The following is an 11956-nucleotide window of genomic DNA, read 5'->3' as shown; positions in this document are numbered from 1 at the left end:
TTTGGGGGAGGACCTCGGGGGGCAAAGAAAAAAAAAATGCGGTTGGGGGGGGGCGGACCCTAATTGGGTTTGTGGGCCTAAGGGGTGAGGCACCTGTTTGGGTCACGGAACCCCCACCCCCCGGAGTTGGCACAGTCCACCCCATTTTTGTTTTGTTCTCCGAGCCCCCGCCATTTCCAATCAACAAGGGGGTGCGGTTTCCCGCTCCCCATCACCTACGAGGGGGTCCGGGGGCTCTCCCTTGGGCCCCCTTAACCTGCTCGGATTTGTGCGCTCTGTCTGTGGTGTCGCCCTCGTGTTTTCTCACCTGAGTGGCGAACCGCGTCGCACCTGCCCCCTGGTGATGCACCGCTGCAGGCCCAATGCCGAAAGGCCAGGGAAGGCGTGCTGCCGCGCCCAAGGCAGAAGGAACGCTCGCTTGGCCCTCTTTGCCCATTTTGCTCGACGTCGCTTAGCCGACAGACACTGTACGCTGTGATGACCGGATGAGTTACTGTTTGCACATTTACCGAGCCTTCGTGGCCCGTGAGCGACTGTGTCACTTCTAAGAACACCAGCTGATGCGTGCGTACTGCGGCTGGCGCCGTGCGTGTGGGCGTGTCGATGGCGGCACTGCTGCTGCCGAGCTGCATGATTACAATGCGTCTTCCACCTAACGACCGTCGATGATTACATGCGATGCAAGTGAATACTATACTACACCGATATCCGAGGATGATGCTCTGTGTGTGTGTGTGTGTGTGTGTGTGTGTGTGTGTGCTGATGTGCTGATGTGCTGTTCCTGCTGCTGCCTGCACCTTCCGGGCAGGATGACGCCCTTGCGGCCTTGGCGACTGTGTCCAATCGGTGGTGCGAGATGCGCGCGTGCTGTCGCTGCTGTGTGCGTGTGTTGTGGCTGAGCGCGCGTGTGATGACATACAGAGTGTGCGGACACGCCTATCGCGTAGCTGCCGGCTGTGCGCGCCCGACCAACTACTGTATTTCATGGGTGAACAATCTCTGATGTGCGCTGCGCTTCTGGGTGTGGTTGCGCGCGCGCGTGGTGCGCGTGGGTGGCGACGGTGATGCTGACAAATCAATACTCACTCTGACGTGTGCGTGGCGGTGGACCGCTGCGCGCTGTGCGGATACAAGGATAACATGCACTACCAGCTGATGGTCGCCGGCTGCTGTGTGGGGGATTGCAGCTATGATATGTAGAAGTTGGGTGGTGGAAAGAACGGGGTCTTTTGGGGCTTTTTGTTGGTGGTTGCCAGTTGGAGTTGTGTGTAATGGTGTATGCGTGTGCGTGGGAGTGTAATATTGATTGTGAAGGTGTCTGATGCATCTAATGCCACCTTCTAGGGATAGCCGTAGGCGCTGTGAGGAGGTAGTTGCGAATATGTTGGTGCTGAGTATGGTCGACGTGTGTGTGTGTGTGTAGGTGATGTCCAGCGTGGGATGTCTGTGGGGGTGTGCTTTGCTCGTTGTTGCCTGAAGTTTTGTTGAGTTTTCTGCTGCAAGTCATTGTTCTTTCCGTTCTCGCTACGCTCGAAAATGATGTAGCTCTGTCTTTCTGGAAGAGTGTTGTTGTGAAGGTTGCATACCCCCTTTGGTAGCGACGGAGAGGGAGAAGGGGGGAAGAGTCAGGCGCATGAGGGTAGTATGGCGGTTCTCGCGACCGAAGGAAGTGAAGCTGCTCTTCACGACGTAATCAGAAGCCACTGATCATCATATGTCTGGGGAGGATGGCTTTACTGGTTGTTCTCTGTTGTGAATGGTGGTGAACGAAACCGATATGTTTTTATGTGTGGATGTTCTTTAGGACTAATCCGGGCGGAGGAGCTCAAGCTTACTCTTCTGCACCCGCCCCTATGCTCTGTGCTGTGCAGCGTGATGTGGTGTGTCTCACGGCGTGTGACGGCGCGCCGCGCACTGACTTCTTCTGTTTCTGTGCCTTCTCCGCATGTACTCTTCTTCCGACAAAGTGACCCCGCGCCGTTGTCTCCAGCACTCCTTCGCCCCCCTTTTCATCTTCTTTCCCTTTGCCGATTCTCGTTCTTGTCGAGAACGCACGTATACACGCTCTGGTGGTGTTTGTGGTGCTGTCCTGCTGTGCAACGTAGGAAGGTGTGCTGAGTCTCACCAACCACTACACAGTTCAGGCTCTCTCTTCCTAATCTTTGGTCATTCGCTGCTCCTTCTCTCTTCCCTCTGCCATAAGAAAAGAGATTAAACACGCTCGAGAGGCGACGACAACGGGCGGCTTGTAATGTCTGTTCAGCGCGCCCACTCCTTCCTCGTGCTCCTCCTGCTCTACCTCGTTTCCATCGTCTAGCCATAGCCCTTCCCCCCCTCCCCACCTTTCTTCATCTCTACTGGAGATGTCTGCCCCATCCAACCTTCGAGGAGCAGCTGGGAGTTCCGCGGGCAGGCCTGGAGAGACAGTGGCGCCACCCACAACGGCCACCGGCCGTCCACACACTGAGGTGATGGCTGGCGGTGCGCAACCTCACCGCAAGCGCCCCCGACAAGGTGTTCTCGTAGATCCCCTCTCTCGTGAGATTTATCAGATGGTGGTGCGCCAACTTCACCACGACGGGTTTCTGGCCGCTGCTTCCGCCGTTTGCGATGCCACTGGGGTCGTGGTGGGTAATGTGGAGGACCAAGGCGACCGCCTCGCGCGCGTCGTAGCGGCGGGACTAAGTGTCAATGAGATGGAGCGGCGTGCAGAGGAGGAGTTTCACTCCACGCAGGTGGTGGAGCGTTTTCTGAGCGCGTCAAAGTTGTATATGCCGTTGTCACTATCCAGCCGCTGGTCGGTGGGACGTCGATGCCTGCGCATGCGAGAGCGCTTCATGTCAGCTTCTCTCGGCGGCGTTGTGCGAGACATCTCCTTCTCTCCGGATGGCGCCTACGTCACATGTGCTGGCACTAACGGACTTGCGGCCATATTTTCACTGGAGACAATTGAAGATTTAAGCGCGCTTGACGAGGCGCGCGCCGCGAACCGCGCGAGAGCGCTCGATGGCAGTCGTGATGCTGGGAGTTTTGCCAATGGTGAGACGGCTCCTAAAGGGTCCGCTCTCCGCAATGCCAACGAGGTGACAGAGCTTGCGATGGTGCGCCGGTTTCACGAGCACACCCAGTCTGTCGAGGTGATGCGCTTCCACCCCACCAAACCGATTGTGCTATCGGGCGGGCGCGACGGCAATCTGTACTTGCGCAACTACGCCTATCCTGATTCCAGGGTGGTGCTAAAGATTCACGACACCGTCCCCATTCGCGATGCTTCGTTTCATCCGTCTGGCGAGTACATCGTTCTGGCAGCGAATCACCATCTTCCTCGATTGATCAATGTGCAGACCGAAAAGGTGCTCACGCCCCCTGGCACCTACGCGTCCTCGACTGCCCACACAGGGCCGCAGTGGGAGGCCGAGGAGAGCGGGACTGCGACTACCTCGTACCGACCAAGCGATCGTGGGGCTCAGCACAGTGCAGCGCTGTCCTCGGTATGCTTCTCTCCTGACGGGCGAACGATGATCAGCACAAGTCTTGATGGTACCTGGATGCTTTACGACGGCGTGAGCGGTCGCGTGATTTACCGCGCTGAGAATGCCCACTCTGGCGTGCCTGTCACGAGCGTCGTGTACAGCCGAACTGGAAATGTTGCACTGACAGCGGGTATGGACTCAACGGCACGCCTGTGGGACCTTCGGCGACTCCATGCAACATCGCGCAACTACCAGAGCCCAGAGGTAACCTCTTTCGGTGAACCCACCAAGTGTGATCATCGGAGCATACGCGCCGTGTTCTCCGCCAACGAAAGCCACGTGCACTGCCACGATTCTACTCTTCTCGCTGTGCACAGCTACTGTGTCTACACTGGAGTAGTAACCTCCACCGTGACAACGCAGCCGAGTTTTATGCAAAGGGGTCTTGCTGCCAGCCCGTGGGCCAACTGTATTGTAACAGGCGGCGATGACAGCCGACTGCGTATGTGGACACCGGCGTGGCTTCCATCTTGAGGTAGCACGCTTGCACATATTTGTGTAGGTGGTCGTGTGCATAGTCACTGGGTGGACGGGATGAGAATACACAGGTGATGTCTGCCAGAACACCGCCTTGCAGGTTGTGGGGACACCGGCGTACCATGTGGCACCACGACAACCAGGCAAACACAAAAGAGGGAGGCGAACGAAGCAAAATAGGGACTCCGAGTAGAAGGGGAGGGAGGCGGCAGGCTCTGCTCTTAACACTCCCATCACAAATAGTGTGGGCAGAGACGATTCTGATTTATCTTACTCCGCCATGTGTGACGCGCGTGGGTGCTCGAGAACGCGCAAACATTCGTAATATCAACAGCAAAGAAAAAGTGACAGAACAGTTGTTCTGCGTTGTGTGCGCTCGTCGCCCTTCTCTCTCTTTAGGCCTCGACACATCGCCGTTTTACGTTGCCACTGGCGATGCTGGCGAGAATGACAATGGGGGACGGTTGAAATGGAGAGAGAAGGTGTTAGCAAAAGAGAGGAGCGTGGCTAAGGGGATGAAGCTACCCTGGGTGGGGGTTACGCACGTTTTACACAAATTCGCGCTCACCCATTGCCTCTTTCTACTCCTCTATTTCCCCTGCCGAAACGTATTGTCTTCATTGACTCTGTTCCTTCATCCCGGCCAACTTTGTGTTTCTCATGTCTCTCACCCCTGCTTCCCGTCTTTCTCCTTGCCACACCGCCTCTGGCGATGCACACCGGCACACACCCACACACACGCATACAGTCGCATTTAAAGAGGAAGAGGAAACGGCTGTGCCCCCCTTTTGTGTGTCTTCTCTTGCGCTGATACCCGCTGCCTGCACCTTCACTCTTCCGGGTTGTGTGTGTGTGTGTGTGTGCGTGTGTGTGTGTGTAGGTGTTTTTTTTTTTTTTTGTGGGGTGTGGTGTTGCTGCTTTTTCTGCTGCCGTTACACGTCCTTTGCCTTCCGTGTTTTCTGTCGTGTTACGACGCACTCGGCCCCCTCCTTTCTCATAGTCTCTCGTGCGCGTCGTGGAAGTATTAATCGCTTTTCTTTGCCTGTGTGTGTGTGTGTGTGCACGCGGTGTTCGACTTCGCCGACGTCTCTCTCACTCGAGGTGCGACTGCGACACATTTGTTTCGCTCACTTGTTCGCGTTTTCTTTCTCTCCTTACCTGTAAATACTCTTCTCACCTCTTGCAGCGCTGCCCCCTCGCTTTTCGTCGCCATGAAGTATATATTCCACTGTCTCTCCTACTACCTGAAGGAGTACCCACTCCGCACCAACATGTTACTCAGCACTACAGTAGGCTTTTGCGGGGACGTTGTGTGCCAGACCGTCTACGAGCCATTCTCACATTCGCGCCCACCGCTGACACGTGAGCGACTGCCCAACGAGAGCCAAAACTCACCGTTTCTCATAACCGTTCAATCTCCGTTTCTCTGTGCTCGTCAGCGGTGGCGTGCGTACCAAGGGGGCCGCAGCACGGCGGAGTCGTCCCTTGTTGATGGTGCGGCAAAAAATGCAGAGCACCCGACCTCTTCTTCAGCGGTGGGTGGCAACACCATGCTTCTAGACCTGCGCCGTAGCATGATCTTCTGCAGTTTTACGTTTCTCTTCGGCGTACCGTACTTCTTGTGGGTGTACCGCCACCTGGACCGCCTCATCAACCCGGCATCAATAACCAAGCGAAGTGCAATTGGGAAAGGATTCCTCAGCTACATCGCGGCGCAGCTGATAAACCCGATTTACCTCAGCTACGTCACCATCATGGAGCATTTCTTCATCTACCGCGATGGCCGTGATGGGCGGAGGCGCGTGATGGCGATTCCGATGAACACGACTTCCAAGGTGCAAGAGCATGTCGTGGTGGCCGGTGACGATGACGCCAGCGCTGCGGATGCGCAGAAGAGCACCGGGCGTTTCCGCTTTCTTTTCAACCCCTTCCGCAACACCACGAGTGAACTGGATGCGACCACGATTCAAAAGATGGGCTATTACTACCGCATCGTCGACAATCACGAATTTAACCTCCATGAATACTTGGCGTGTGTGTCGATGGATGTGAGGCGGAAACTCATCTATGACTTCCCCGACATCATGAAGTATGCACTGGTATTCTGGTCGCTCAACTGGCTCCCGATGTTCTACTACATACCAGGTCACTTTCGCCTCGCCTACTCGTCTGGCTTGCAGGTGGTGTGGAGCGGGATCATGTCTCACGTCCTACATCGCTGGAAGAAGCTGGACGGGGAGGACATCAGAATGAAGCAGCGCCTACACACACTGTAGAGGGGATGGGGCCTATCAGCGAGGATGGGGCCCCCCAGCCGTACAGGCTCGATACGGAAGAGCCGAAAGTTGATGGACCTCTGCGGCTCGCTGCTGCGATAGCGCCTGCGTTTCAGCGACTTAGTGAAGACACGTGCCAACATCGTAACGAGGTCTCTCCCCGCGCCCTTCGTGGTGATCTCGTCAAGTTGTCGCTTTCTGTCAGCCCGCTGCGCTTGAACACCCGCACCGCACTTAACCACCCCAACTCACAACGTCCGTCGTGTCTTCGCTTATTCCTTCATTTGTGTGTTCGATCTCGCCCCCCGCCCCCTTCCTGCTTTACTGTGCGAATTTCCAGCTTGCGGGAGAGCTGCTGGCTTGTTCGGCTGTAGAGCGCGTGCCTGCTCGTGGGAAGCACTGTGTGGATGGGCACGTCGCTGCATCACCTCACGCGCCACGACAGCGCACTGCATCGACTGATTAGAAACACAAGGGTGAGGGACGCAGAGAAGGGTGCAGGAGGTGATTACTGACCCACGATGCGCTGCTGGTAGGCTCAGGTTTGCGACTGCAGTTTTAGGTGCACGGGTAACAGTGGTGTGCATGGATGGCAGGTATGCTTACAGAGGCACCGGCAGGTGCTTAGATGTGCCCAAGAGAGGAGATGGCGGCGAGGGCGGAAGATGTTGTGGGGGCTTTAGGCTGCACGGCAACCCGCGGCGGTGGTGTTGACATTTATCGCAGGCTCTCTCTCGATGTGGGTGAGGCAGTAGCGATGCACGCCCTCGACCCCACTCACTCTCTTCCGCTGCACCAACTGCGCGGGCTACAGGTTGTGTATACACACCCCACCGCCAAAAAAAAAGTGTGCTGAATGTTACCGTTGGTCTGCTGCTACACAGTTGTTTGTTTCCGCCGTCTTCCTGCAAGCATCGAGCTACGAATGTATGTGTGTGTGTGTGTCTGTGTGTCTAAACTGCTGCTACTGTGCCCCTCCTGCCCCTCCTGCCTCTCCCGCTTCCTCATCTCCTTTCTGCTGCGCTCTGCTCCCCATGCACCGCCACGCGATAGGGAATGGGAAAATAGAAAAACTCGAGAGGCTCCCTCATAATAGTGGTGAAGTTGTTGGTCTTTTTTTCCGGCCAACGTGTTGAGTCTTCTGATGACGGGGGGTATCCTCAGCGCGCAGCTTCTCAGGGTTCCGTGCGCTCACTCTGCATGGGAAGGCCGGGAAGCTCCTCCCTCTATCCCTGCCAAATGCCGAACCGCTCCTGGTGGTGGCAGTGCCCAGAGCCTACGACGTAGGGGAGCCAGAGCAATGTAACACGCCGGGTGTCCGAAGTCAGGCCCTGGATGGCATTGCGTCGGAGCGACCTGCGGCAGCAAACGCGCTTGCGCCACCCATGTGATGGGCAGGGTGCCTGCGTGACTCGAAGGTATCTCGCCCGGCCCTCGCTGCCCACTGGTGGGGGGAGCCCGAGCCACCGTGAAAGATGCACCACGGGGCGACCGGCATAAGGAGGGGCGCCGCTGTGAGACAGGCTGCGATGCGTGAGGGGTGGGTGTGGGCAGTGCCCGAGGCAGAGACCGCGCTAAGATGACTGAGGCAGCGCACTGCCGTAACGGGTGTGTCTGCGCTTGCTTCGCACCACGCAGTGGCCCTGTGGCTAGGCGGGGGCGGCGTGGCGTTGAGCTCACGATGTATAGGGGGGATGGACGCGTCGAGGAAAAACACCAAAAGCTTAGCGAGGTGGTTTGGTATCTTTATTCGTGCTGTGCACTGTAGTGCTTTGTTTTCCATTGTCTTCTCTCTTTCTTTGTGTATTACGCGTGTAACTCGCTCCTTCCTGTTCTACCTCCCCAATGTGCTACTTTCCATCGCTTACTATGTGTTGTTAGAGCGGATCGTGTGAGTGTGTGTTGGTCCCGCTCCATTCCGTGTGCCTTTCTCACTTCGCCTCCTTTTTTTCTCTGTAGCTCCGCCTCTCCTTTGATCTCTTTTTTTTTTCCCCTTTTCCTCCTTTTTATGATTCCCCGTCTCGCCATTACTGTTCCGCCCCCTGGTCGTCTGCCAATTCAACGTGCTCTCTCGCCAGCACTGAGGACGGCTCTGGGGATGACTTTGATGGTGATGATGCACATATATAGCCGTGAACGCATGCTATGGACAGTGAATGATGACGACTGATGCTTGCTCAATCTCCTCCTTACCTTCTTACACTCCCTTTCTAAGCCGGTGAGTGAACGCACCAGTCCACGTGGGAGGAAAACGCATTACGTTAGTTGTTCCGTTGTCTGTATTATTTATTGTTGTGTGTGCGTTGTTCTCGGGACCCAACAATGCGCGGAGATCGGGAGGGGGGAGGGGGACGATGGAGTGCTCCCTCTCCTGTGGAAGCGAGACGTTTGCTCTGCCTAACCAGTGCAACTTCTCGTTACTTCTTCCTTAAAAGAAGACCCCCGGCACCTTGTCGCCCTTTGGCCTTCGCTCTTGCCGCTGCCCGTGCCTTCAAAATAGGTACGACCCATCCGACTCCTTTCATGTCTCCACTGGGTGAGACCGGACGCTGGAAGGTCGGGACGGCTCCACCCTCTTGTCCGTCCACAGGCACGGCATATACGCGCATCGATGCGCTTGTATCACAGACGAGCACTATTCTTTCCGATGTGGCCTCGGAGTACGTAGTGCAATCGCATTCACAGGCCAGAGGTCGGATCGATCGAGACGAATCCTCTGACGCCATAATGACCTCGGTGTAGCTTTCTCTTCCTTCATCGATTTCTCCCTCCGCACCTCTCTCGCACTGGCGATGAGGAGGGAGTATGGAGACTCGCACGCGCACAAGGACGATGATGGCAAAGGAAGGCGGCCTAAGGATATCTAAGAATGTTACGAAGAATCGAAAAGCGTGGCTCCAGTAATCCAACCTACATCAGTGTCGCTGCTCTCTGATCACCGTCAGTAAGGGCATGTCCACTGTACGTGCCTCTCTCCCTGACTTCGATTGGCAGCGAAGGGCAACCTCACTTGTGCCCGCAGCGTGACCCCGCTTCCCGTTCTCTTCCCTTCATTTCTCGACCAGTGTAAAGGGCTCGGCTGCTGCGGTCACTGGCAGGGGGTTATTGGGTCGTGGGCACAGCTCCTCTGCTGAGCCTCAACATGGACTTCTTCTTTCAGTCTCCTGTATTCTTTGTCCTCGACTATTCTTTCTCGTGTGTGTGTGTGTCTGTGACATCACGTGACAGTGCGTGTGTGTGTGTGTCTCATCTCTTATCGCCCTCCCTTTTCCCGCCTTCACGAGCCTCGGCAGCTCTTACGTCTGCACAGAGTGAGCGCGATAGGAAGCGAAAGAAGCAAACGGAAAAGATCATCTCGTCAAACCACTGAGCAGCAGACGGGCGGGATAACACAGCAGCAGATATCGCTGCCTTTCTGTGGTGTCTTTTTCTTTGGGAGGGGGTGGCGCGCGATAAGCACCGTTGTCGCCCTGAAGCTGTCACGCACACATTGCGAAGGGCATTTGCCTCACCAAGTTGACTCGTTTGCGTCTGGCGCGCGTGTACCTTTTTCCGAAGGTCGTGGTCAAGCGAGGAGTCCGCTCAGCGCAGTCAACAAAAGTGCCACCCTACGCGTACGACTCGCTGTTGTATTTCACGGAGAACAGGACAAAATAGGGAAATAATGCTGCGCCGCAGCTTTGCACCGTTGCTGACGCGCGCGAGTGCTGTGTGCCTGCAAGGTTGGGGTAGCACAAGTGGTGGTGGCGGCTGGGGAGGGGCCGACACTCAGGCAAGCGGTGGCTGGGGCAGCGCTGGCGACTCAACCTCCTCAGGTGGTGGCTGGGGCAGCGCTGGCGACTCAACCTCCTCAGGTGGTGGCTGGGGAAGCGCTGGCGACTCAGCGTCTTCTTCGCAGTGGGGCAGCAAGGGTGACCGCGGAAGTCGCGGCTTCCGCGGTCGCGGTCGTGAGTCGCGTGGAAAGAGCGGCTGGGGTTCCAAGGACAGGTCCGATGGCTGGGGCGGCGACGGCGGTGGCTGGGGTGATGTCGGCAACTCGGGTGGTGGGTGGGGTGGGGATGGCGGCAGTCGAGGCGGTGGGCAGGCAGGCTGGGGCGGTGACGGTGGCTGGCGAGACGCCCCGACCGGGGGCCGGCAGCGAGGTATGCGTGGCAGCTTCCGTCGCGGTCGCGGTGGCAGCGGCAGTGGCGGTGGCGTATGGGGGCAGCCAGCCGCTGCGGACGAAGATGCATGGAACGCAGCGCCACCCAGCTTCCAACCACCGGTGCGCCGTGTTGACCCGCTGACACTGACGGCGGTGGAGGTGGAGGTAGATGGGGTGAAGAAACTAGTCGGGCAGCGCGTGCAGGTGTCTGGTTTGTCGGACGAAACCACCTGGCACACTCTGAAGGATCATCTTCGCCAGGCCGGCGACATCACATTTTGCCGACTCTTCTCTGGCGGTCGCGGAATGGTGGAGTTTGCAGTCCCCGAGGATGCCGCCCGGTGCATCACGGAACTGCAGGGCTCTGAGTTGGAGGGAGCCACATTGTACCTCCGCGAAGACCGCGAGGATACCGTACTCATCAACACACGACGCAAGATCCGCGATGCCCGCGATGCCCAGCTTCGTGCGCGCAAGGAAGAGGCCGAAAAGGCGCGCCGTGAGAGGGCGATGGCTCAGGGAGACGTCTCCAGCGACTCAACAGTGCAGTGATCGCCGTTGTTGGCGCTCGGCAGTCGTGGTATTCCTCCTCTCTTGCCAACTTCCTCCCCTTTGGTTTTTCTTCTTCCTCTAAAACCTCCGTGCTGCTCTCGTGTAGTGGTGAAAGGCGGCAGTGCCACAAAGGAGCTGGAAGGCAGTTAGGCCGCGCACACGCGCGATTGGGTCTCTGCAAGGTCGCAAGCTCCTCTCACCCTGCTGCAACCGACAAGTATGCCTCTATTAGCGCACATGAAGAAGCGTGCTACGCTTTGAAGAGTGCCGAGTAAACACTGCTGCTTGAGCAGCCTGTCGCCGTGTGCTTTTATGTTGTGTTCGCCGTGTCAAGCCAGCCAAATTAGCGGTTGTGTTTTTCGAGTCTTCAACTTGTCGTGCCTATGGACATGCTTGGGTGCTAACATGTTGTGCGGCGGCGTTGTCGTCAGACAATCCCCCTCGCCTCCAGTGGGTGTGGCACAGAGTCGATGACATGAGTTCGGTGATTTTTATTCTTTGCAGTGTTGTAGCGCCCATCACGTCCCTCCTTTGCCCTGCATATCGGTTGTTCTCCAGATTGACGAGGCCTGCGTGAGCCATGCAGGGTGTACGCTATGCGGACGCCACCAGGAAGGGACACTGTAGAACGTGTAACTGAGCCGGGCACTGGGGAGACCAACTGAAGTTGGTAGGGCGCCAAAGGCGTTGGCGATAAAACTCATGCTTACTGGTGTCTGTGTCTCTCTTAGAGGTCTCGCAACACTGACGTTCGAATGTGCGACTAGCTGGTTGGGCCTCCACCGCTGGCTTTCGACCTCTACTGGAGCGTGTCCGGAGCAGCACGTGTGCATTGCGGGTCAAACATATCGACTTTGCTTCGCGCATCGCTCATTTATTTTCCGTGTCTCCCCCTCGCTTCCCTGCTGGCAAGAGCCCGCTGCCGCAGACTGTCATCATTCTTCTCCTTCCACCCCTTCGCTCTCTTGCCTTAT

General features: G+C 57.0%; 3 protein-coding genes across 3 annotated transcripts; all 3 read left to right on the top strand.

Moving 5' to 3' along the window:
* Nucleotides 1–2471: 2471 nt before the first annotated feature.
* LBRM_33_0280 (conserved hypothetical protein) lies at nucleotides 2472–4007 on the top strand (the record flags this gene model as incomplete). Its single annotated transcript, XM_001567748.2, has 1 exon — nucleotides 2472–4007. The coding sequence occupies one exon, from the start codon at nucleotides 2472–2474 to the stop codon at nucleotides 4005–4007; it is 1536 nt and encodes a 511-aa protein (XP_001567798.1).
* Nucleotides 4008–5221: 1214 nt separating this feature from the next.
* Nucleotides 5222–6286, top strand: LBRM_33_0270 (conserved hypothetical protein; the record flags this gene model as incomplete). The annotated part of the gene is made up of 1 exon (XM_001567747.1): nucleotides 5222–6286. One exon carries the CDS (start codon nucleotides 5222–5224, stop codon nucleotides 6284–6286), a length of 1065 nt encoding a protein of 354 aa, XP_001567797.1.
* A 4144-nt stretch (nucleotides 6287–10430) lies between these two features.
* Nucleotides 10431–10982, top strand: LBRM_33_0260 (putative RNA-binding protein RGGm; the record flags this gene model as incomplete). Its single annotated transcript, XM_001567746.1, has 1 exon — nucleotides 10431–10982. One exon carries the CDS (start codon nucleotides 10431–10433, stop codon nucleotides 10980–10982), a length of 552 nt encoding a protein of 183 aa, XP_001567796.1.
* Nucleotides 10983–11956: the final 974 nt, after the last annotated feature.

The sequence above is a fragment of the Leishmania braziliensis genome, chromosome 33, assembly GCF_000002845.2.
Source record: "Leishmania braziliensis MHOM/BR/75/M2904 complete genome, chromosome 33".
Taxonomy (NCBI): domain Eukaryota; phylum Euglenozoa; class Kinetoplastea; order Trypanosomatida; family Trypanosomatidae; genus Leishmania; species Leishmania braziliensis.
This window is presented reverse-complemented; position numbering and strand designations above follow the sequence as displayed.